We start from the raw sequence: 24,760 nt of genomic DNA on the forward strand, positions 1-24,760 counted from the left end.
TCCCTGGAGAGGTGAGGGAGCAGCTCCTCCTGGGGGTCCTCACTAAGCCTGTGGAGGACAAGCAGGTGATCAGGAATAGTCAGCATGGATTCACCAAAGGGAAATCATGCGTGACCAATCTGATAGCCTCCTGTGACGGAATGACAGGCTGGGTAGAGGAGGGGAGAGCAGTGGATGTTGTCTCCCTGGACTTCAGCAAGGCATTTAAGGCTTTGGACACTGTCTCCCATCACATCCTCATAGGTAAACTCAGGAAGCGTGGGTTGGATGAGTGGACAGTGAGGTGGATTGAGAAGTGGCTGGATGGCAGTGCTCAGAGGGTTGTGGTCGGTGGCGCAGAGTCTAGTTGGAGGCCTGTAGCTAGCGGTGTCCCCCAGTACAGGAGAGAAATGGCAATGCTGCAGAGAGTCCAGCGGAGGGCTACAAAGATGATGAGGGTCCTGGAGCATCTCTCCTATGAGGAAAGGCTGAGGGAGCTGGGCCTCTTCAGCCTGGAGAAGAGAAGACTGAGGGGGGAATCTCACCAATGTGTGCAAATAGCTGAATGTGTCGAGAGGATGGGGCCAGACTCTTCTCCGTGGTGCCCAGCGGCAGGATGAGAGGCAACAGGCACAATCTGAAACACAGGCAGTTTCCTCTGAACCTGAGGAAAAACTTCTTTCCTGTGAGGGTGACAGAGCACTGGAGCAGGTTGCCCGGAGAGGTTGTGGAGTCTCCTTCGCTGGAGATATTCAAAACCCGCCTGGACGCAACGCTGGGCAATGTGCTCTAGGTGACCCTGCTTGAGCAGTGGGGTTGGACTAGATGATCTGCAGAGGTCCCTTCCAACCTCAACCATTCCGTGATTCTGTGATCAACATGGTCTCCCCCCAACAAACTGAAACTCAGTCCCTCTGCACCAGTAAATTTAAGTGGTGCCATGCAAACTGGTAAGGACTGAACAGAGAAGCTGTGAGAGGACATCATTACCCTGAGTGCATGGGGGCATGTCATGGCAGAAGGTCCTGGTGACAGTGATCCCCAAATTAGTGGAAAGCAAAGATGAGGACATGGGTTTGGAGCACTGGGGTGGCGGGGGGAGCGAGCCTCTGCCTTGTGACGGATGGTGCATAACCTCAGGCACCTCTTTATGCTCCTGTCTCTCGCCTGCTGAAAGGGAACAACAAAACTATGTTTCACAGGAGGGTTGTGGCAGAAGTCAGTTTGGAGCTTAAACTCCCCTCTGACCCACCCCGTCCAAATCAGGGGAGAAAAAATCTCCAGTGCTCCCAGTTTTACTTTTTCATTTTTTTTCTTACCAAATTAAGAATTGCTTACACACAAAGTAAAATATTTTGCTTTGCTGTGGGATACTCTCGTGCTCCTTTGCAAAAGTCATTTCAGCTACCTTTCTTAAATCATTTTATAAGCAAAGCAAACAAATAGTTTGGAAAATGTTTAAATATCTTGAATTTCTGAAATTCCCTCCCTTGTATTTGCCAAAGTTAGAAATGTATTCATTGAACCCAAATTGTTTTTGATGACCAAACTCCCTGCAGAAGAATGGCAAGTGATCCATTGAAGGGATCCAGATGATAGGATAAGGAGTGTCCTATAAATAATGTAGACAGATGGGTCTTTTAAGAAAGGCATTGACTTTAAAATTTTGAAGCAGGGCTTCAGTCGCTGAATAATGTGATCAGTTCCTCTTTTCCCAGCATTTTTGTATCAATCAATAGAAGACTTACCACCCAAATGGTGAAGTGTTCTCTCAGGTGCTGCTCAATTTTAACATAAAGGACTCCTCTTAATACTCTGGGAGGGGAGTTGGTGTTGTTCTGGCTATCGTGAGCTGAGGGTATTAGTAAGGCAGGGTTTAGGAATAGAGATAATATCTTCTGTTAGATCAACTGCTACTGTGGGAAATAATAAAAATGTTTTCTGGCGCTCGCGCTGGCCTTCGCTGAAATGAAAACAGTAAATTTCAAAGCTAAATACAAACTAGGAACAATTGCTTTGAGTTTAACTGCTGTGTTGATGCTTAGGCTGTCTGAGGGAAAAGGTAAGTAGTAGTTCTGGGGCAAGGAGGAATTTTAGTGCCAGGAAAGGCAGCTCAGGAAATCAGAGAAGGAAGGAGTTATCATTCGTAGACTATGGAGGGGCTGACGAGTGACTGCGCTGCACTATAACATTCTCCGAAATCACAGAGGTAGAGTAGTCTCTAAAAGAATCAAATACTTTTATCTTACAAGAAACTACTGAGTTTCAGTGTTATCAAATTGATTTTTTAAGAACATTTTTGGATTTGTTTTTCTTCAAGCTTCCTCTGCATTCCCTCATCTTTCCCTTTGCCTCTGTCTTACTCCTTGAAATACAGCAAGGTGAGTAATGCCTTACAGATTCTCCCCAAATTTTTAAAAAGTTTTCTTCCCCTCCCACTTCTTCCCGCCCTGTACCTCTTTAAAAATTCTGCATCCTCAGAAAAGGTGTTGGCACAAGGGAGAAACCTGGAAGAAAGAAAGACAGAATGTTTTAAAATGAATTTTCTTTGAAAATTATTTATTTTTTTAAACAGCTGGAAAAATGTTTAACTAGAAAAGTTGTCTCAAATAGCTAAGCTAGTGCTGCTGTGATAGTAGAAAGACGGGAAGAAAGGTACCAAGAGCAAATAAAAGCACACAAATGTTTTGAAATATGTATGCCCATAATGTCCATGTGTCTCATAGCTGATGCCATATTCCCACATAGATCATGCACACTTGGGGTTATTATCATCATCCACCCCTCTTCTCAGAGCTGTTCTTTAATTAGTAGTTGAACATATCACAAAATTGTGTGAAATTTCTCCCTCAAATAAGAATGGTTTGTTCAAGCACCACCCAGGCCCCTAGTCCCCGCTGCCCCAGAGCTGCCCCTGCCAGGCGGGCAGGCTCAGCTCGGCACTTCCCTCCACAGCGCAAAGTCCTGAGCTGTTGGGCTTGCAGCGGTGGGGGCACGTCCTCATCCTGCACGTGGGCCTCCATGCATGCTGCGGTCATTCGTCTTCCCTACTGGCAGGGGAAGTCCGTTCATTCATCAGGCGCCGAGCTCTGTGAGTATCCTCACTCTGGCTTTGCAGGTATAGTTTGTCTTACTGAACGGGTACTTTATTATTTTAAATGAGGTGACCTGCTAACAGGTGCAATATTCAAGAGGAATTCACATCTTCTATCACTCTTGAAGAAGAGGGTGCTGCTTAGTGTGAATAAGAGTTACAATATATGGCTTTCCAGACTAGTAGCGCTCATCTAATTGTTATAGAAGCATAAATCTAAACCAGAAGACTACTCTTTATTGATGGAAATGGCATAACTATGCCTTCATATAGACTTTAGCATGTAACTATTATCTTTGGGAAAGTTAGTTATGCTTTTGTCCCTATTTGAGGATTTAAATGAGAAGACAGATGAGTTTGATAAATTGGATGTTCCTATGAGACTTTGCTCTTGTTAATTTTGGTTCTTGGCTCCGCTATAGATGTTTTATATGACCTTGATGAAGTTGCTTAATACTTCTGAAATGGGTTACTCTGCATAAATTAGTGATAATAGATTTCTCTCTGCTTTCATTTATTTCTATTTAAATTTCATGGAAAGTGTTATCTGCTTATTTGGTTCTATATTTTACTCATGAGCAGCACTTAGCATAATGTGACCCGACTTCAGCTGAAGCCTTTGGTAGTCTTGTACTGCTATTATGACTGAGGACTGGTGAGTTCAGTTTAAGTGACATAGTAAATGACCAGTGCTTGAAAATCTGATATGAGTGACAACCACATTTTTATTCTTTTTGAGAAGTTTTTTTTTAATATACCTATTTTAATAGTTGTAAATTCATGCTCCTGTCTAAGCTGGAGCTATCTGCATGCTCAAAGTGCCAAATTTCTAAGAGGCTGTTATCTATCACAGTCTTTCTGATCTACCCAAGATCATACAGGAAATTTCAGGAGGACCCTTTCATGAAATTTGTAGACCGGTATTTCAGTTTCTGAGAGGTTATGGGAAACTGTGTGCCTGTTAGTAAGAGACTGTGACTTATATGTCTGAGATTTATGTGTAACTGTAGAAATCCACTGCGCCCCATTTGCTATTTTAGGAATAGTTTAGGATCTATCTTAGATCATTTACTGAATTGTGAAATCATATACTTCTGTACTCGTTTTGTCTCATGTGTTAATATTCCTGGGAAAACATCTTCAGAACCTCCACTTTTGTTTCTGCACGATGCAGTTGCAGACTTGTTTAGTTTCCTCAGTTGTTCAATAGTGAAGAGCTCAAAGATCAATTCTGTACATGGAGCTAGAGATGGAAAGGGCAGGATTTGAGCGAAGGTGAAGAACTCTTGGCTTACACTGTTAAAAAGCTTACTGTATGCATCCAGCCTTGTGTCTGCAATATGTTCTGCAGTCAAAATTATGGCTCTGAAATCTCTTCTTTGGGAAAGTGGAGCTAGCTATCTCCAGGTATTCCTTTTCATAAGCAGCCTGAAGTTGATGTTATCTTCCTCTGTTCTCATGGACCTTCCCTAGTCTGTGGGAGTGGATTTCTGACCCAAGCACCTTATTCCTTTTCTTTCATCTGCTCTTGATTTAATCAGCAGCAACAAAAAAGTCATAATTTATTTCTTGTTTTTATAATATATCCTAAGGATATATTCCGATGTTCCTGCTTCTGCCCAACACAGGACTGCCCTCAGACGTTCAGGATTCTCTTTAACTGCAGGAATTAAGAATCAACATCTGTCAGGAATACGTGGATATCTGCAGCCCTGCTTTGGTGCAGGGAAACTAACTCACCTCTCAAGACTCTTTCCAGTTCCATTTTCTTTGGCATAAGACTGGCTCTCACAGACAACATTGCAATATGTCTTCAAAGAGCAGAAAAGAGCCTGCAAATAAATATCACATTACTGTGCTTGCTTTCTTTTTTTTTTTTTTAATAACATCTGAAAGGTCAGATTTGAATGGAAAATTCCCATGCAACCTTTAACTACCATATTGCTGTTGATACATTAATCATCTACTTTTTTAAAAGACCATAGCAAAGGAAAAACTAGAGGAAGTAAAGCAGATGTACAATAGTTGCATGAGGAAACTCGGACAGATGTTTCACCAATAGCAGAAATTTGAGCTCTTGCACAGCAGAGAGAGAAGGAGAGTCTGACCATGCAGAAATGCTCCAAAGATAGAAAATGTATATTTATGCTCTGAATCACTCAGAAGTACATGGAACAGCTGAAGTAAGGATAGCAGGCTTAGGTCAATAAAGATAAACCCAAATGTGTAGAAAAACAAATGAATACAAATTCAAAGCAAAACTTTTTCTCCTTATAACCAGGGTTATTATATTTCTTCAGATGGTATAGCTGGGAGTCATTCTGGCAGACGCTTCAGAATAGATTGTCCCCATCTGTTTTTTCAACTCAGTGGCTAAACCTAAGCTCAGAAATTCTCTCATTTCTATTTCTAGTTTCAAACGAAAAATAATATTTGACATTAACTATTATGGTGTGTTGCTGCCTACGGAGGAGATGAATTTCTTAAATAACTGAAGAAGTTCAGTCATTCATTAAAAAAACACTCTGGCAAAATTGAATAAACATTCATCATCTCTTAATATTAAGAATGACATATCTTGCTGCTTCTTTGGCTGTGGACCAACGTCATCTTTTATTAACATTTTGAAATATCACTGCAGAATGGATAATGCTCCAATCTGTACCTGAAAAATCCACCATAATCTTTCTGCAGAGAACCTCAGAGATGAGGAAAGCAGAAAAAGAAAGATACATAGCTATCAGACAAGACTTATGCAGTAAGTTCAGAACTCATTTTAACTCACTTTATATGTATTTTGTATAAATCAAAGGTCACATTTTAAGTTTATGTTAAATCACTAAATAACTCCTTTCAAAATGTCAGCAATTCATTGCATAAATAGTCTGAAAAATAATAGTTAATCAATTGTAAGTGGCATGCAGAATCTCATGTAAACTTTGTGGAAATTGTTAAGCTCAGCTATATGCAGCTAATATTTTTTATGGGAAGTCACTTTATACTCTTGCCTTGGCTGATTTAGACTGGGCATAGCTACACTACAAATCAGTTCAGAACATGGATTAAACTGAAAAGTCAAATTTGATGCTATTAGCATAACTGTACCATTTGTAGCTATACTCAATGGTTCATTGCTGTTTAAAATCAGTCTCTTCACAGATCCATGCCACTAACTTAGGGAATACATAGGGTCAGATCATTAAAAATTAAATGCTCAGGTAATGACCATAACAGTGGATTTTTCCTCATTTTTATTTGTATGCCAAATAGCATGTAAGGAGTTGCGTGGACTCTCTGTTCTTTCAAAATATAGATCCCATGCTCTTAGAGAGACCAGCTCTCCTCTCATTTGCGCTGAGATTAGCGGTTTTACAAACTGACCCCTTTCTTTCTTTCCTGTCTCCTGCACGTGTGTCAGCTCCTTTCTTCTTTATTTTCTTATTGCAACAGTTTTGTCTAGGTCACTTTCTTTTCATTCATTCAACTTTCTTAGTAGTCAGTTCCCCTTACACGCAGATATATGACTTTCCCTTCTCACACAATCCATTCTCTCCTCTGTTTTCTCCGCTCTTCCCTTGCTAAAGTTGCCTCTTCACTCCTTGCCCCTCATTCACTATCCTTTTAATCATTTTGGCCTTTTCCTGCATATCCTTGGTCAGGATCATGGCTTCTTCTCTGTTTCTTTACCCACACTTTGTTGTCATCCCCGTTATCTACTCTTTGGCCATCTCGGTGACCCCAGTTCTACTCTTTTTCTGAAGTGGCTCTTCCACCTGCATCACCCGCCCTGGCGAGGGGGTGCTCCCTGGGGCCCCAGGAGCTCCTGCCTATGATAATGCCTTAGTGGCAGCAGCTGTCTCCGGGACAGCATTGTCCAAAGCTGCAAACTGCCCTAAGATGCAGCTGGGGCCTAGGGAGACACGTAAAGGGAAACCTGGCCACTCAACTGCCTCAAGGAAGTAGGATGAAGGTTGACTGGAAAATACAGTATTTAGCCATCTTTATCCAGGGCCTCCTGTCCCATTGCTTTTCCCCTTGTAGGGTTTTTCTGAGAGAGAAAAAGGCTTAAGAGTAGGCCTGGAGCTAAGTTATAGTTGGAAATACAAATTACTTTCTAATGTGATGGATGCGTACAGCATCATCTCCTTGGTACGCTTGTGATGCTTGTTTGTTGTCTGACAAATTTTCTGCTTAGTAATGGTGACTCTCCTGATGTCTTCCTTCACTTCATTGCGTCCAGTACTTTTGCTCTCTGCTTCCTAATAGCAACCTTATTTCTGATAATTTTAAGGAAAACTCTTGTCTTCCACTGGGTTTTAGAGTCATCATATCTTTTCAGTCCATTTTTCCTGTCACACTAGTGCCCCACTGCTGCCCTCTGAACTTGTACTATGCTTTAGTCATGCCACTTCTTACCCCTAATTTATGATCATTAGTCAGTCATCAGCAGGAGCCAATTTTACTTCAGCCCACTACTCCGTGATGTACGTTAGCATCAAAGTGTCTGCCAATGTGCGTTCATCTGTTGACCACGAGAATTTGCAGTGGGTTGCAAGCACAGCACCACAGTGTGCAACTGCATAAAGTGTGTTTGAGCAAAGCTGGGGCGAGGTGCGTTGTGCACCTCTGGCCCTGCACCGGACCCATTGCCATTGTGGGCCCTACTGCCAGGCTCAGAGCCAAGAGCTCAGATGCTGTGTAAGTGCCTGGGTTTTAAGTATGATCAATTCACTTCTACAGTGATGTTTTGGAGTAGAGGGTAAAGTAAAGTAAGTAGACAAGTAAAACCAGAGGGGGCAGGGAGAGCATGTGGTGCAGCAATTCTCCAAGGGGCTGCAAGCAATCCCAGGTCACCACAGGAAAGTTTGTCTTAGTTGTATACAGGGCATGCTGCAACCTCAGAAAACATTTATTTTAAGAAAGGTGTGTTTAGGGACCCTTTGTCTTCCTCAAGGCAGGTTCACTTTGTCCAACACATTCCTAAGACAATCCTGACCTGCTCCGCTTAAGGCATTTTACATCCTCTCCAGGCAACCTTTTCCAGCGCCTCACAGCCTGTGTCATTAATATCTTTCTCCTTGCTGTAGTCTGAATCTGTTCCTTCTTGTCCCTGTGCCAGCAGACAAAGAACAGTTTAGTATTTCTTCTCTGCAGCAACCTCTTATGTATTTGAAAATTGTCGCGTTTCCTCTCAGTCATTGCTAGACTAAGTAACCTTACTTCTTTCATCTGGACACACAGGTCATGCTTTTGGTCCTCCAAATGTTTTCCTTGCTCTCTTCTAAATTATGCCCCCTTTAATCTTATAGTATAGTACCCAAAGTTGGGTACTGCGCTCCAGCTGCAGTCTTACCGGTTCAGAGCACACTAACTAGAAAGGTGGCAGCTCGTTCCTTGCATGGGCACTGCCATATATTCAGCCTTGTGCATGTGCTTTCTTTCACAGAAGCATGAATGCTGGCTGCTGTTATAACCCCTTGCAAGCAACTTGATCCTCTTCTGCAAGACTGTTGCACACTCATTTGTTCTCTGTCTTGCACTTAGGCAACTGATTGTTCATACATTAGGGTGGTGCTTTGCACTATTTGTCCTTACTGCATTGCATCCTACCTGCTTCAGACTAGTTTTCCAATCTGGCAAAATCATTTTGTATGAACGGATTTTGAACAAAATCATTCTAACCCCCAAAGTGTTTGTTGCTACTCTGAAGTTGGTATGCAATGAGTTTATCATCTCCCAGCATTCAAATTATTTACAGAAATTGTGAATTGATATGAAAATATTGAATGTCTGTTTTGACATTTAGTTCATATTTCCAACAAACTAGTTCCCTGGGACTGAAAACGATATGCAAACAATCTTGTATAAGATATAGAAGCCATTAGGTATATGATCAAGTTCCTTTCTCAATAACTAAAAATAATTTGTCCCATCAGCATTTTGCCTGCTGTGCAGCTGTGGCATACAAAAGTGGTTCAATAATGCATGTCATCTTCCTAGGATAGTGCTGATGAACTAAAAAATTCATTTTTTAGTGTAAGTTTACCATCTTTATTACAGTCACAGCTTGTCATTATAAAAAAATTTGGATCTGTTATCAGCTACTTTGTCTCCAACCTTTTTCATAGAACAGCTAAATATGTCCCATCCAGACAGTCTGCACAATGCAGAAAGAATTTATATTTCACTTTTCATGCTTAACCATCCACCTCCATGAAATCTATTTCATCATATGGATGTCTTTCAAGTAACTAAAGTTGCTTAAACCTGGATGGAAATTCGTACTGGGCGGGGAGAGTATGTGTCTATCCTGCATAATAGAGTCAAATACAGAAGTGAACAAGTTAAACTGGTGCCTCTGAACAGTGCCATGCAATTTAGATACATTAGATCTGGCAGTAGTGTAAGTATTGGAAAGTGTGGTGAGAGCACGTTCTCCAGTAGCATGTGCATCTTTGTCTAGTGTCCCTGTTGAACACTGTAAGGTTGCTTTACTAGGTCCATACCTCCACAGGAAAGTCCAAGAACAAAAGCCTATTCAGCATCACTACCCTCTACCCTGCAACAGGGTGTACTCTAAATGTCTGTTATGAATGTCTGCTTTCATTATGGTGTTTCTTGTAGAGGTAGGCCAGTGTAGCATGTTTTTCTGGCTTTTAAATTTTTAAAAAATCAGGTGTGAGGTAGGTATACTGGAGATAGTTAAACTAGTAACTACCTGCAGAGATAAAGCTGAAAGCAATGTAAATAATCAATGTTTTTCGCCTGTTGAACATCTCTTACTTAGCATTAGGTTTCACTAAAATCAACAGAAGGAACGCAGAACAACAGGAGTTCTATCTACCTAATTTAGCCCTTAGATAATTGTCAAACAAGTCATGCTAATTAGGTTTTACTTTAGAATGATTTTATTTTGGTTATGGCAGTTGTCACTAAGCGCTGCTGTCAGGGATTGCCTTCCAATGCTCCAGGACCCTCATCATCTTTGTAGCCCTCCGCTGGACTCTCTCCAGTAGTGCCATGTCTCTCTTGTATTGGGGAGTCCAGAATTGGACACAGTACTCCAGGGGAGGCCTCCCCAGGGCTGAGTAGAGGGGCAGGATCACCTCCCTCGACCTGCTGGCAACGCTCTGCCTCATGCAGCCCAGGATACCCTTGGCCTTCTTGGCCACAAGGGCACAGTGATGGCTCGTGCTTAACTTGTTGTCCACCAGGACTCCCAGGGCCTTCTCTGCAGAGCTGCTCTCCAGCAGGCCAGCCCCCAGCCTGTACAGGTGCATGGGGTTATTCCTCCCCAGGTGCAGGACCCTGCACTTGCCTTTGTTGAACTTCAGGAGGTTCCTCTCCACCCAACTCTCCAGCCTGTCCAGCTCCCTCTGAATGGCAGCACAGCCTTCTGGTGTGCCAGCCACTCCTCCCAGTTTTGTATCATCAGCAAACTTGCTGAGGGTGCATTTGGCCACATCAAACAAGTCATCAATGACGTGATTAAACAGTACTGGAAGCAGAAAACAAGTGTGTCCGAAAGGAAATCTGTTACTTCTGAGGACTTAAGAGGCAACATCTTTTTGACAAGAGAAACATCTGTCAAATGCATGTGAAACTTGATCATTGTACTTCTTATTTCCTTTCAATAAAAGTAAAACCACTTAATTCTTTTCTGCTGTTGTTGAGATGCAGATTCATGGGTATGCGCAACGTTTATTGAAAACCAATTGCAGTCTACTCAACACTTCTGAATGGAAAATCCTCTGGGAAGATTTTCAGGGTGCAGATCTTCTCCATGTCTTTCTGTACCCATAGAACGAGGAAACGAAATCCAGCTTCTGCATTCTGAATAGGCCATTAATCTAACGTGCAATCTGACTGAGTGAAATAGGGTAAATTCCTGTTGGATAAGGAAATGCTAGATTGGCATTTAGGAAACGTTATGATTAGAGCGATTAACTGCTAAAGACATCATTCTTTCAGATGTAAAGCCTCCATTTTCATTTAGTGCTGGTAGTCTGTGAAAAACTACTGCACTAGCAGTTGGCAAATTGTAAACGTGCTGACCTGCGGAAGGGTGGTTGAAGCTTAAGGTAATTGGTAGCAGTATTTCTTGCTGTTTGCTTGTTAGGCACCCCCTTTTTTCTTCCACCTTTCTCTAGACATTTAGGGCTGTGCCTTCTCATTGCTCTTTTCTTTGGGGAGAAGGGAATTCAGTGTTGCCTACAACAAGCAACAAAAGTCCCTCTCTTGGCCTTATCATTTCATTAGGTATGGTACAACTGCTCTTAAGAAATGATGTGGTTCTAAAAATGAAAGGGTGCCCCCCAATTTTCTGAGCTGCAGTGCTGGAAAACTACAGTAGCTGTTGAAGGTTACAGTGGTCTCCCTTCGTGGATTTTGCAAAAGCTATAATTTAAAAATATTTATTAAAATACTTTAACAGGCACTGTTTGGTTAGCTGGTTAGTTTAATTCAATATGGAAACAATATTTAGTTTTTGCTTTGAGAAGGCAAGCAGAAGCCTTACAAAACACACTATAAATAGTTTTGCAGACATTTCTGCATTGCTTTCCAAGTGCCAGGTGAGAGTTCAGCAGTCTACTGCTCAAAGAAAAAGTGTATAAAATCTGCAAATGTGATAACTATCAAATGAAAGAGAAATAATAATTGCAGAAACTGAACTGAAAGCTTTTGGGGATACTTGTGTTTATACTAAATTCCCTTTTTCCTCAGAGTAAATATGATTAAAACTGAAAACAGGGAATGCAGATGCAGCAGTTTGCACAGCAGTGTCTGGGCTCTGCTTGGGCCTTTTGTAGATCTTGTTGGAAGTTGTGGAGGCTTTCTGGGGACCCCCGAAGAACTAGACGGTGCTTGCTGCTAGCAGGAAGGGAGAGCTAGGCAAGGACTCCTGCAGGGGGCCTTGACTTAACTTCTCCTGGGAAGTTCTAGCTAGGTGGGGCTGCTGCTAATGAACTCTCTGGGCTGCCCTGGTCACAGGGAGTTGGGACTTTTGTTTCAGGTGGCTCCTGATTGGGTGGGTCAAGCACCATGTGAGTCACTGCTAGGCAGAGCCCTATATAAGAGCCAGGCCTAGAGTGCAGCTTCCAGAGGCAGTGAACAGATGTAGCAGTTTGTGCAGAAGGCACCCTCATTTCTTGTAGTAGTGTATGGTTCCCCAGGCATGGTCATGATACACTGCAGAGCACATTCCCCAGTGGCTGTTGGAGGTGCTGCATCACCTGTGTCTGAGGCTTCAACCCAGACAGACCCTCTGACAGCAGATGCAGCTCTGCAGGTGTCAGGCTGCAGGGAGTGCCTGGAGCCTCTCCGTGGGGCCTGGGCTGACAGTCAGCTCTCCTGCGTGAGGTGTGCTGTGGCTGACCAGTTGCGTCACCAGATAAAGGAGTTACAGGAGGAAGTCAGTAGGCTGCGTGGCATCCGAGAAGATGAGCAGGAGATTGACAGGGTATTCTCGGAGACTGTGCAGCTCCAGGAGTCCCCACCCCCCACTGCAGCGGAGTTGTCGGAGGGCTCTGTACCGTGTGTAAAGGTGCATCGTAACGCTGTTGAAGAAGGCTGGAAACTGGTGACCTCTCGCAGAAGGAGAAAGGCTCTTGCTCCTCCTCAAGATTTGCCTTTGAAGAACAAGTTTAGCGCCCTCCAAGCTGAGGAGGAGCTGGGCATGGCTCCAAGGGAGGCAACGGGCCTGGGCCTGACAGACCCTGTGCCGTGCAGGAACCCCCGGAAGAAGCGGCGAGTGATTGTTGTGGGTGACTCCCTGCTGCAGGGGACAGAGGCACCTTTCTGCCGACCTGATCTCTTGTTCAGAGAGGTTTGCTGCCTGCCAGGGGCTCGAATAAGAGATGTCATGGAAAGAGACTGCCAAGGCTTGTCCATGCATCGGACTACTACCCTCTGCTGATCTTCCACGTGGGTGCTAATGACACGAAAGGCAAACTGGAAACCATCAAACAGGACTTCAGAGCTCTGGGGATGGTGGTCAAGGGTCTGGGAGCCCAGGTCGTTTTCTCCTCAGTCTTGCCTGTGAGGGGAAAGGATGGGAGGAGGAGTAGACGCGTTTTCCAAGTGAACAACTGGCTGCACCGCTGGTGTTGGCAACAGGGCTTTGGTTTCTATGACCATGGGACCCTGTTTGAAGATCAACAGCTGATGGGGAGCGATGGGATCCACCTTACCAAGCGGGGCACGCGCATCTTTGCCAACAGATTGGCCAGCCTGGTAAGGAGGGCTTTAAACTAGGAAAGATGGGGGAAGGGGAGTGGTATAGTGGCAGGAGAAGTCAGTAAAACACCGCTCAAGTCAGGATGCCTCCAGCGGGTGCATACAGCCAGGGGAGACAGCATGGAACATGGCTGTGGAGGATCCTCTTGCACCTCTCCTGGGAAGCCTGCATGCTTGACTGGCTCTCTGAAATGCCTGTATACCAATGCACGCAGCATGGGGAATAAGCAGGAAGAGTTAGAGATCTGTGTGCGGTTGCAGGGCCATGATCTCATTGCAGTTACAGAGACATGGTGGGATAGTTCACGTGACTGGGATGCTGTCATGGATGGCTATGTGCTTTTTAGGAAAGACAGGCCAGGAAGGCGAGGTGGTGGAGTTGCTCTTTATGTGAGGGAGCACCTAGAACGTATGGAGCTCTGCCTCGGGGTGGATGGAGAGCAAGTTGAGAGTTTATGATGATGATACAAAACTGGGAGGAGTGGCTGGCACACCAGAAGGCTGTGCTGCCATTCAGAGGGAGCTGGACAGGCTGGAGAGTTGGGTGGAGAGGAACCTCCTGAAGTTCAACAAAGGCAAGTGCAGGGTCCTGCACCTGGGGAGGAATAACCCCATGCACCTGTACAGGCTGGGGGCTGGCCTGCTGGAGAGCAGCTCTGCAGAGAAGGCCCTGGGAGTCCTGGTGGACAACAAGTTAAGCACGAGCCATCACTGTGCCCTTGTGGCCAAGAAGGCCAAGGGTATCCTGGGCTGCATGAGGCAGAGCGTTGCCAGCAGGTCGAGGGAGGGGATCCTGCCCCTCTACTCAGCCCTGTGTGCAGTTCTGGGCTCCCCAGTACAAGCGAGACATGGCAATGCTGCAGAGAGTCCAGCGGAGGGCTACAAAGATGATGAGGGTCCTGGAGCATCTCTCCTATGAGGAAAGGCTGAGGGAGCTGGGCCTGTTCAGCCTGGAGAAGAGAAGACTGAGAGGCGATCTGATCAAGGTGTATAAGCATCTGAAGGGGGGGTGTCGAGAGGATGGGGTCAGACTCTTCTCCGTGGTGCCCAGCGGCAGGATGAGAGGCAACAGGCACAATCTGAAACACAGGCAGTTTCCTCTGAACCTGAGGAAAAACTTCTTTCCTGTGAGGGTGACAGAGCACTGGAGCAGGTTGCCCAGAGAGGTTGTGGAGTCTCCTTGGCTGGAGATATTCAAAACCTGCCTGGACGCAACACTGGGCAATGTGCTCTGGAGGACCCTGCTTGAACAGTGGGGTTGGACCAGATGATCTGCAGAGGTCCCTTCCAACCTCAACCATTCTGTGATTCTGTGAACTGGAAAAGACTTCATAGGAAAGGTATTAGGGATACATTTAACAGGCAACATTAAATGTGATCTCTCGCATTTCTTCCTTTCCAGAAAACAGGTAGACATGTAATCAGAATGAAGTTTAATCGAATCACACTCAGAGGTGTCTTTTAGGGTAAAAAAAAAATCCTGATTTAAGTAGCTTTTGAATATTCTGCTAGGATCTAACTGTATCTTTGGGCACCTAAATTCTTTAAATAGAGTGGTTCATACTGGATTTAACAAAGAGACCTTTGCTAGACTATCTTTCATGGCTCAAACACTAGAACTAAGATAACTTTTTCTCTACATAGGCTTAATGGTTTGTATTGAATGACTAAAGCATTCTGGACATCACTCAGAGTAGTTTCTTTAGTCACTATTTTCAGCTGCCTGATACGTTGTGCATGACTAAAAGCCTACGAGAGGAAGTTTCAACCCTGTGTGTGGACAATTCCTTAAGAATTTGCCACAGTCGCTCTTTGGGAACTAAGGAGGTCACCACCAACTTTCCAGAACAAAGCTTTGAAAGTCTTTCTTATATCCATTGTCATCCTGCAACAAACAGGAACATGTCTGCCTTTACATGGCTTTTTTCCCTCTGGGTATACTAGTTTCCTACACCCCTTCACAAGGGTAAAATATCATCCACAGTGGTGCTGTCTGATCCTGCTTCATTGGTATTTCAGATCAGAATACTTCTTTAGTGTCGTTGTTCGCAGTAAGAAATGGTAGGCAGCTTTAGCATGCAAATTTACATTTTCTCTTAGGACATCCAGAGAAATTACTGGAAAACATCTGAACACTGCTACAACAGTTATTTTCTCTCACAGTTTACAGAAACCGTGGAATGCTTTCACTGGGAGCTCTTGGTAGAACAGCTGAGCACCAAAAAGCGCAAGAAATTGGCATCACAGCTTTGCATGCTTCTGCTCTGTAGAAAACTCAATACTCGAGAACAGCAAGAGGAAGGAGAAGAAAAAGTTCAACCTCTTACAATGTCTCCTTTATTATATCTTTTATAACTGGCAGATTCTGATGTCAGTTTTGGGCAAAATACAAAAGGAGATAAAATGGTTCAGCTGAGGATTAATTGGGTAATTTAAACTGTTTACCACTCTGAATGACAACTCACCAAGCTGGATCTCAGTTGGAAGTAGAGGGCAGACTCAATAACCTTAGAAGTGTTCCCTTATACAAGGGAACAAGGAAGCCTGCATAGAGAGAGGCGTGGCTGCCCGGGTCTGGTCAAGGTGGGGAGAGGCATCTCCCCAAGCACTACCTGCAACGCTTCCCCCCTGCCTGTGGGCTCTGCCCTGGGACACCCGTGGGACAGCTGGTGCTCCTGGAGCTGGAGCCACCTTCCCCATGTGTTTCTCTCATCTCTTGATCCCCTGCTTGGCAGCACAGCCCACTGGAGGACACCATGCTCCTCTCAGCCACACAAAGCCATGTAAGATGTCTGTCCATGGGAGTCCCTGTGAGCAAAACTGGCCCTGTTCTCGCTCCTGGAGAGGCAGGATCTGGAGGATTGCCTGAGGAAGGAAGTTGCAGACATGCTGCTGTCCCTGACTGCTGATGGCGTAGTGCTCCATGTATGGGTTGGCAGCTGGCCACACTCAGTCAGGACTGCGCAACGTGTTCCCCCCTCAGGCAGCTTGGGTTTGGAGAACCAGAAAAGAGATCAGCAGGCACTTTTTTGAGCTGCAGTTTGCATAAAGCTGGTTTGCTGGCTGCATTTCCCCAAAGTGGCTAAGGCTTTTGGGCACTGCCTTTTCAGAGGGTCCCTGTCCTGAGCTGCGCTGAGGTAGGGAGAGCTCCAGATTCCATGGAAACCTGGCTCCTATAAAATTCTCAAAAATCCTTTTTTGCTTTTAAAAACCTTGGCTAAACATGTATACTGCATAAAGCAATGTGTGTCTTTCTGAAGCAAAAAAACCTAACGGCTTCCAAACAGCGCTTTATCTTAAACCGCTAGGGAGCTGAGAAATGTTGTGGACTGCTGCATGCTGCATGTATTTCAGAGAGGATGAGCACAGCATTATCTAGTTCAGGTGTTTTCTGTAATTGTGATTTATTAGGACAATGCACAGTGTTGGGTGACTAGCACCTGTGTATTCCTACTGCCTTGGTATTAGTGCTCTCAGCTGCGATATGAAACATATGGCTGCACTGGCTAGTTCAAGATTTTTCCCTGCTTTGTAGTCCCTTTTATGGGTATTTCTTGGCCTCTGCAGCATTGAAGGTGTAGTTACAAACAGCCTTTAAAGGATCTGGAGGCATGATCAGTGTGCCAAATTTATCTACCCTCCAAGGGCAGAGTTCCCCATGTGCTCCATGCAATGCACAGTAGTCAGCATGGGTCGTGCGGGCTCAGGTCGTGCTAGTAGAGCTTAGCTTACCCAGGGAGAAGTTCCTCCTCGATCAAGAGGTGAAAGAAGAACTATGGATAGCTGCCTTGCCACAGGGTGACAGCTTTAAAAGGTGCATAATGGATAGGCAATGTCTAAGGCAGCCTTCGGTGTGGACGGAGGAGCAAGATGGCTTCCCTGCTGCTCTCGCCTGCTGCATTCATATTTGTCTCCCATATCTTCCCTTAGCTTCCCTTCCTTCTGACCACAAACCAAGCAAGAAGCACCAGGGCCTTGGCTGCTCACTTTTTGACTCTGAGATGATCCCATGGGGTAAAGGTCTCTGAGGTGCTTGTAGGGTAAAGGTCTCTGAGGTGCTTGTAGGATAATTACGTATGTGTCATGCTATGTGCCATGGGTGAGCTTCCTAATGTGCTAAAAACCTGCAGGTAATGGTTGAGAGGTGATGCAGCTCAGCAGTGCCCAGGGACACATGGGGGATTCAGGGTCTTTGCAACTTCTGCTTTCATGCTTCAGGTTCAGGCCGGAAAGCCTGAACCCAGCTCTCAGTTTGTCCAAGTGAGGCTGGCACTTGTTGAGGATGGCTCTGCGTCACTGGCTCTGAAGATCTCATGCTGCATAAGCCGACGCTAGGACAGGGCCGTAAGTGGAGGTCACAGATGGATTATTCCTCAAATGTTGATGTCAGCCTTAGGGCGTCATCTCCTTGACTAGGTGACTCCCATCAAAATCTAGAACCGCAAGGGAGGAATTCATGTTTTAACACTGGTAGCTGTAAAACCAGCTTGTGCTAAAGATAGCACAAGATCGAGGGGTTGGGGGAGATCACAGGAGACAGAGGTCTTAACAACAAATGGGAAAGTGGCTAAAGTCGGAAAAAAATATGCCTTATCAACTGATGAGGCTAAAAAAATTGCAGTCATTTGACAGCTGTAAGTGATGTGTCTCTAATTAATGGAAATTTTGATCATTGAGAAATCCTAACTCCTGCAGGCTTGAGAGAGAGTAATTAAGGGACAAGCTCAGCAGTTAATAAATGCCCCATGGGATTTCAGGTTCACAGTAGACCCACAAGATGCAGTCCTTTGACAAAGGGCCTAAGAGGTATTAAGCTAATCCTCATCTGTTTTGCAGTAGCTTATCAATCATAATACTGGGCTGGGCCCTGTGCGCATGTCATAAACAGATGGTCACTTACACATTTCCAATATTCTGTGTTTTCCACCGAGCCGATCTTCCCACTTTCTCAAGAAATATAAGGGATGTTAAATAACCCTTACTAAACTCACACACTGGTGGCGGGTAGCTGCACAGGAAAGATCACCTGACACTAAAACAAGGCCGCTTCTGGAATGAAACACATTAAAGCTGTTGAACAGCATCAGTCAATATTGTATTTCTCTTTTATAAACAATTAAAATGCATGCCCGCTGCTGCCAGGATAGAGATCTAATGAGAACATTTGCTTTCTTAATGGATAATCTCTAATCAGGCTTCACTTGCACTGCATGTTGCCTCGCAGGAAGAAAGGCAGGAAGAAAAATTTGTTGGGATATGGTGAAAAGGTCACAGTAATCATATTTGCTACTGCATCGATATGTAAGATTGCCCTGTGCTTCGCTCTCCTCCCTCAAGACAATGAAGCTTTCTCAGTCACGGAGTGAATTATAAGTAGCATCCAAACCTAAGGAAAATGTTTCTAGTGGTATAGATCTGTCTGAAGGAGGAAAGGTGCTTTAGAAAAGGATCCTTTTTTTTTTTTTTTTGTGCTTTAAACACATCTACCTATACAGAATATGAAGAGTAGCAAGGCATGAATATAACAGACACACCGGACCTGGACTGTATGTGCACAGACATGTGAAGTTGGATTCTGCTTGTGTGGCCTATGAGCAGCCTAACCAGTGATATAACCACGTGGTGAGGAGGAGGGTAGACAAGGTCACAGCTCTGAATGAGGAAAGCACTTGGCTGAATGCTTAAATACCAGTGGGATTTAAATGCATGCCTAAGTGTTTGCCTTAACTACAATTTAACTAGCTGAAATATTACAAAATATTCTATCGAATCAAGGTGGGAGACACAATAGTCTTAAAATCCTGTGCAGGCCTAACACCATTCTGTCAGTGCTCCGAGTAGTGCTCATGGCTCACGTTTGGGGGAACGTTTTGAGAGCTGAGAAACGGCACCCATGGGGCAGTGGGTCACCGCTAGCCTGAGGCAGAAGCAAGAGGACCTGATGTGAAATAATCGCCATTTTAACTGTATTCGTGGCATAATTGCTTGTAATTATGTCACAAAACTGCAAGGAAAGTCACGATGGCACTGAGAGTGGATGTCCTTTAAAGTCCTTCATAGATTCATATTAATCTTTTCCATACTTTCTTAAAAGGAGACCAATTAGCATGAGATTCCCAGGCTGCCGAAGTCGTGCCATACTGCTTAATACAGTAGCAACTGACCAAAAAAAAAAAATGGCCTGGGGGGACAGGCTGGACTGACAGGGCTAATTGCTCGCTGGGCCACTAAAAATGTCAAGGGAGAAAACGGAGCAATGGGTTAGGTTAGTGGTCTGTAACTGCTTGCAGGGTTTAGAGAACCTATATTTAATTGGTAGCTTCGCCCCTCAGCTTCACCCAGTCTTTGGAGAAAATTTGTAATTGGGAGGGAAGGAGGACTTTAAAACTTGTTATCAGCCTATCTTCTTGGATCTGGAAGGGAAGGGCAAAGCCAGACTCAACGGTGTGTCGCTTCATGAAATCATACCAGGTTAGCTCCGTTACGCTAAGTGTAGTATGTCAAGCTGCCAGCCAAGTTTGTCACTAAAACTCCCTGATATACTGCAACTCTTCCAAGCTGCTAACAACAAAAAAAGGAAATTAAAAGAAGGACCTAATATGCTTTATTTATTGTTTTCCCACTATCACATATTTCTTCCAAGACAGGGAAGAGAGTTTTTTTTCCCCAGCACCTTGTTATAAGTGGCAGGCCATAAATTCTGTCAGAAAAGTTTAAATATAAAAAGCAGCCAAGCAAGTCTCTTATTTTCAGAAAAGCATTAGTAGATTTGAAAAAAATGAACTGGGAATTCTTTATCCTCAAGGTCTAAGCCACACGAGAGTGTTCCTTTAAAAAAAATAAATGCGCCTGATCATAAATCTTGTATCACTTTAAACCTATTCATTTAAAAATATCTTAGCTGAAGGCTGTGGATGGCAGAGTGATAGAGTTATTCAGACTGAAAAATAATAACTTGCTTTTCAATCATAATCTTAGAACATTAATGGGGGTCTGAATGGCCTGTTTGTAACCTGATGATGACATACATAAATGAAACACCTTTGGAAGAACGAAGACACTTTATTATAAGAGTCTCTATGAGCTCCCAGGGCCAGGTTGTTTAAAACAAGGTTGTTTTTCTTAATTACTGCTTAGCAACACAACATGTTACTGCAGAGTGTGTAACAGAGCAAGCTTTCCAAAAGCAAGCCCTGGTTTTAGAGCACTCCACTGCAGTCACTTTAAAAGGGACTGTTCCTCCTTTCCCAGAGGCTCAATGCTCTGAATGTTACGAGAGAAACTCATGGAGGAGAGAGACAGTCCAGAAAAAATGCTGGAAAACAGCAAAAATAATTGCTGTCTTTAAAGGAAGGAAAAGAAGAATCCAGGGAGTTACAGGCCAGCCAGTTTAACTTCTGTTGCCTGGCATAAATTATCTATTTGTAAGCAGATGGTAGGAAAAGAGTAAGAGCTAGTATAAATCTATCAAGAACTGGTCTTGTTAATCTAACGAATTTTCTTCTCTAACAGTGTAACAGGCCTTGTTGGTGAGGGAAGGGATCTGCCACCTCAAGTTTAGTAAGCCTTTGTCTGGTATGGCGTTTTCATAAACAAGCTGAGGCAAAAGCGAGGTGGCATTTACTCTACAACAGCTGAAAGTGCAAAACTGTCCTATCAACAGCTTTTGCTAGTGTTCTCTGATACTGAATGACTATCAAAATGCGGGGGGACGGGTTTCTACAAGGGTCTGTCCATGATCCGGGTCTCCTTTATGAATGCTTTTTTGTGAGTGCATTTGCTAGATTTGCAAGCATCTGCAATTTGGGTAAGGCAACAAGCGCGGTTGGGGACAAACTGCAGAAACACTCTGGAAAACAAAAACAAATACAATTCCATATGGGCACAGCCCCAGATGTAGGCTGGACTGTATCATGGCAGGATTACCTGTGTTACCCGGTATAGACAAGGTTAATATCACACTTCCTAACAGGGTGCACGAACAGCAGTATTGCCTTCAAGGCGTATGAAACAGTTTTTCTGCCCAACTCAGCATGGGTAAGGTGAAATATCACATCTAGTGTTGGGCATCATGCTTTAAGATACAGAGCAGTTGCAGAGAGCCTTGGAGAAAGCAACAGTAATGGTGAGAGCTTTAGAAAACTTGACCCCTGTGGAAAGGCTAAATGAATTAAGGTCTCTTCTAGCCTATAATAATATCAAAATATATCACTTCTGAAGCAGAGCTTTTGCAAGCAATACCACTCATTTCAGATTGACCTTGCCGTGCAGCACTGTGTAAAAGCTCACCAGGGGCTGCACAGAGTGGTGGTGTGGGGAAAGAGGTATTTATCTGCTCAAAGATTTTCAGATAACTTTCTGCTTTTGCAGAAGAAATGGCCATGAGGCCAAGGCAGAGGTGGTGGCAATGCCACCCCACAGCTGCTGGGCACGGGGGCCGCCTGCAGCAGTTCACGTGCTCCCCTCAGCAACCCCCTACCAGGCACCCCTGGGGGCTCTGCAGGGGCAGCCCCCTCACCCACACGCTGCCCATGAAGTGCACATGTGGAAATACCTTCATTGCACCCATTTTCTTTTGCAAGCAACCTGCAAACCAAGCAGCTGGCAGTAATAAAAGCCATACGAACAATAGCATTAATCACAGGGAAGACATAGCAGAATAAATATATGCGCTTCATTTATTGCAATTTAAAGGAATGGGTTTTTTGGGGGGAGGGGGCAGGGGGAATGTGCTACTAATGCATCACTGTTTAAACCGTGAGTTCTTCATTAAAAAGACTTACTTCATCCTTCATTTTTAAGACACCTTTCTCGTGCCCGCAGGTGCAAGCAAAGGTTTCAGCACCAAGGCACTGGCTCTGTTGCTGACAAACGCACTCTAGTGTTGTCTTTCTGGTCAAGTTTTGTTATAAATTGAACTTTCTTGGCTCTAATTTTGAAATAATTTTCATTTTGAAGTCAGGAATTATTTTATTGGTATCAGGAGCTGGAGGATATGGCAGCATGACGATGTTAGTGTTCCCCTATTCACTAATCATTACTTTTGCGATTTTGGTTTTTCATTTTGAAGATCTAGCACCTGGAGCCATGTCATTACGTAAGAATCTCGTTTTTTAAAAAAATGGAAAAGAAAAGAAAAGGAAAAGCAAGTTTCTCACAGACAAAGACTTGAAGTGTTCCTTACAATCTCGGAAAAAAGAAGGCAAGTAAAAATAACTCATTGTTTAATACCTTCATATTTAATATATTTTGTAGTCGTCATTTACGAGCTAATTGTACGAATTTTTATTTTGGTGGTCTGGATTACTGTTCCTAAACCACTGTGCTCAGTAGAACTGCAATTTTTGTTGTGAAAGAAAAAAATAAATGTGCTACTCCCAGATTATTGGAAAAAAGAACCCTGTCTCTTATTTATTTATTTATTTAGAAAGCACATACAGCAATGCATGGAGAGGGGAAGAGAGATGCAAAACAGGTGAGCATACAAATCCATTTCAAAAGAAATAGTGAGACACTTCCCAGATGATTAGTAGTACATCAGTCTATGTGAGCATTTAAACTGTTGTACCTCTAGATTAAAAAAAGAAACCACAGAGAATTTCTGAAGAACAAGGTAAATGTCAATATTTCAGAAATCCCCCCACAATCAACTTGTAGGCAGCAATGTTTTTGTTTTGTTTTTGTTCCTGATATTTCCTCAAAGGGGTCTTTCTTGCTCAAGCTATGGTTTCTTTCCTCAGCGTCCTCCTCTGGTGACAAGTAAGGATACTTGTGAATGATGATCTCCCCTTCGTTCTCGACCTTTTCTTTAACTTCTTCTGATGCTTGAGTGAAATTCCAAGCTCCTCCATTATAGCATTGAAAGAAAGACACTGGTGGAACACGGAAATTGCATTAAACACCTTCCTGGGAGAGTTCAGCCATACCCTCTGCACAAACTGTGGCTTTTATATTAAACAAGGACCTGAAATCTTAATGTCAAGGTTAGGAGGCTTTCCTGTTGAATTTTGCCAGCTTTGAATCAACCCCCTAATGTATAGCAGGTGGAGTTTGCAAAAGTGGTTTCGCCTAACTTAGCTCCCACTGAAATCATTTTAACCTTAGCTTAACTAAAGCTGATTATGAATCTTTCCGAAACTCTATCCAAACACATTTTTGATGTGGCTTTGATTTGGGGTGGCTTCAAATCATAAAATGTACCCTTGTTCGGTAGGTAAAGCTCTTCCTGATCTTCAAACAAAAACAATCTTCATTTCTAAACCTTGTGTAACTTATCTAAAAAATTGCTAATACTAAAGAAAACAAAACCATTCTTGAAGATTTCTTTGTGCTATAGTTATTTTCCCCTCATGAAATTAATAGGCATCTCTAAAATATAGCACAGTCCTCAGTGCTTGTCCGTTTTAGAAAGGCTTTTTTTCAAATATTGTGTGTCTAAGAAAGGAGAGAAATTACCACAAGAATGAGGTAGCTGAATAGCTTAAAAAGAAAGCAGAAATCTTTTTTTTTTTTTTTCTTCAGTGAACACAACATTAACAAAGACATTTCAGGTAAGTGGAAAAATCCTTTAAAATCTACAGCTATAATAATTACACGTAACACAAAAAAACCACAAAGAGGCTTTAAGTGGAAGTATCTAGCAATGGAAAAAATATTCCTTACAAATATATAAAAATAGATTATTTATATATAAAATGAAGTGAGAGTAACAGTGTGAAACACAGCTTTAAACTACCTTACCTTAATCAGGTTGAATAAGCCCTTCCTACCAGACTCTTTCTAGAATTCCAAAACTTACCATTTTTGAAACAACAGGTTAAAATAACAGTCTTTTAAAATGATAGCAACAGCACAGACATGTTTCTTTATATCAAATACAAATGCCTTTCTAGAATATGCCAATGCAAGATGAGCAGTACCCAGTTCTTAGCAAGTCAATTGTGATCTCAGAGTGATACGAGGCTAAAAAAAAGTAAAACTGGATATGTTATTGGAAGAGGAGAAAATTCAAGTCTTCCTGTCAGCCAGCTATTCCAGAGAAATATTTTCAAATGCAGGAGCCAGCATGAGGGTAACCTGGATTAAGGTTAAATCATTTGTTTAAAGTAGAAAATGAATTCCAGAGTATTGGATTGCGCACTTTGTACTTCTTCCTATCCAGCATAAAACCTCTCTATGAAGTACTTAGCCCTGATTCTGCAAATGAGCTCAAGAGATCAGGGAATATGTGTATGTGCATTTTAAACGTAGATTGTCTTGCATGTGTCATCATGTCCATCTGTGGGGTGAGCTGAACGTAGAGTGGGATCCTATAATATGTTAAATGTATAGTTTAATATGCTCTTTCTTTGAGAGGCTTAATTTTTGTTTCCTATGAGACACTGAAAGTCTTAAGCATATAAAAATTAAATTACACTTAATTCTTGGCAGACCAAAAATGCAATAGATATA

At 43.3% G+C, this 24,760-nt stretch overlaps 1 protein-coding gene across 5 annotated transcripts in view; it reads right to left on the reverse strand.

Annotated features, from left to right (window-relative positions):
• Positions 1-22,691: 22,691 nt before the first annotated feature.
• GRIK1 (glutamate ionotropic receptor kainate type subunit 1) overlaps positions 22,692-24,760 on the reverse strand; it is a 171,890-nt gene continuing 169,821 nt past the window's right edge. For all 5 annotated transcript variants that reach the window (XM_068911922.1, XM_068911903.1, XM_068911913.1 and 2 more), the window contains one exon: positions 22,692-23,181. In XM_068911922.1, coding sequence (XP_068768023.1) covers positions 23,026-23,181 — 156 coding nt within the window. In that variant the 3' untranslated portion in view covers positions 22,692-23,025. The remainder of the gene's footprint in view (positions 23,182-24,760) is intronic.

Source organism: Struthio camelus, chromosome 1 (genome assembly GCF_040807025.1).
Source record: "Struthio camelus isolate bStrCam1 chromosome 1, bStrCam1.hap1, whole genome shotgun sequence".
NCBI lineage: Eukaryota > Metazoa > Chordata > Aves > Struthioniformes > Struthionidae > Struthio > Struthio camelus.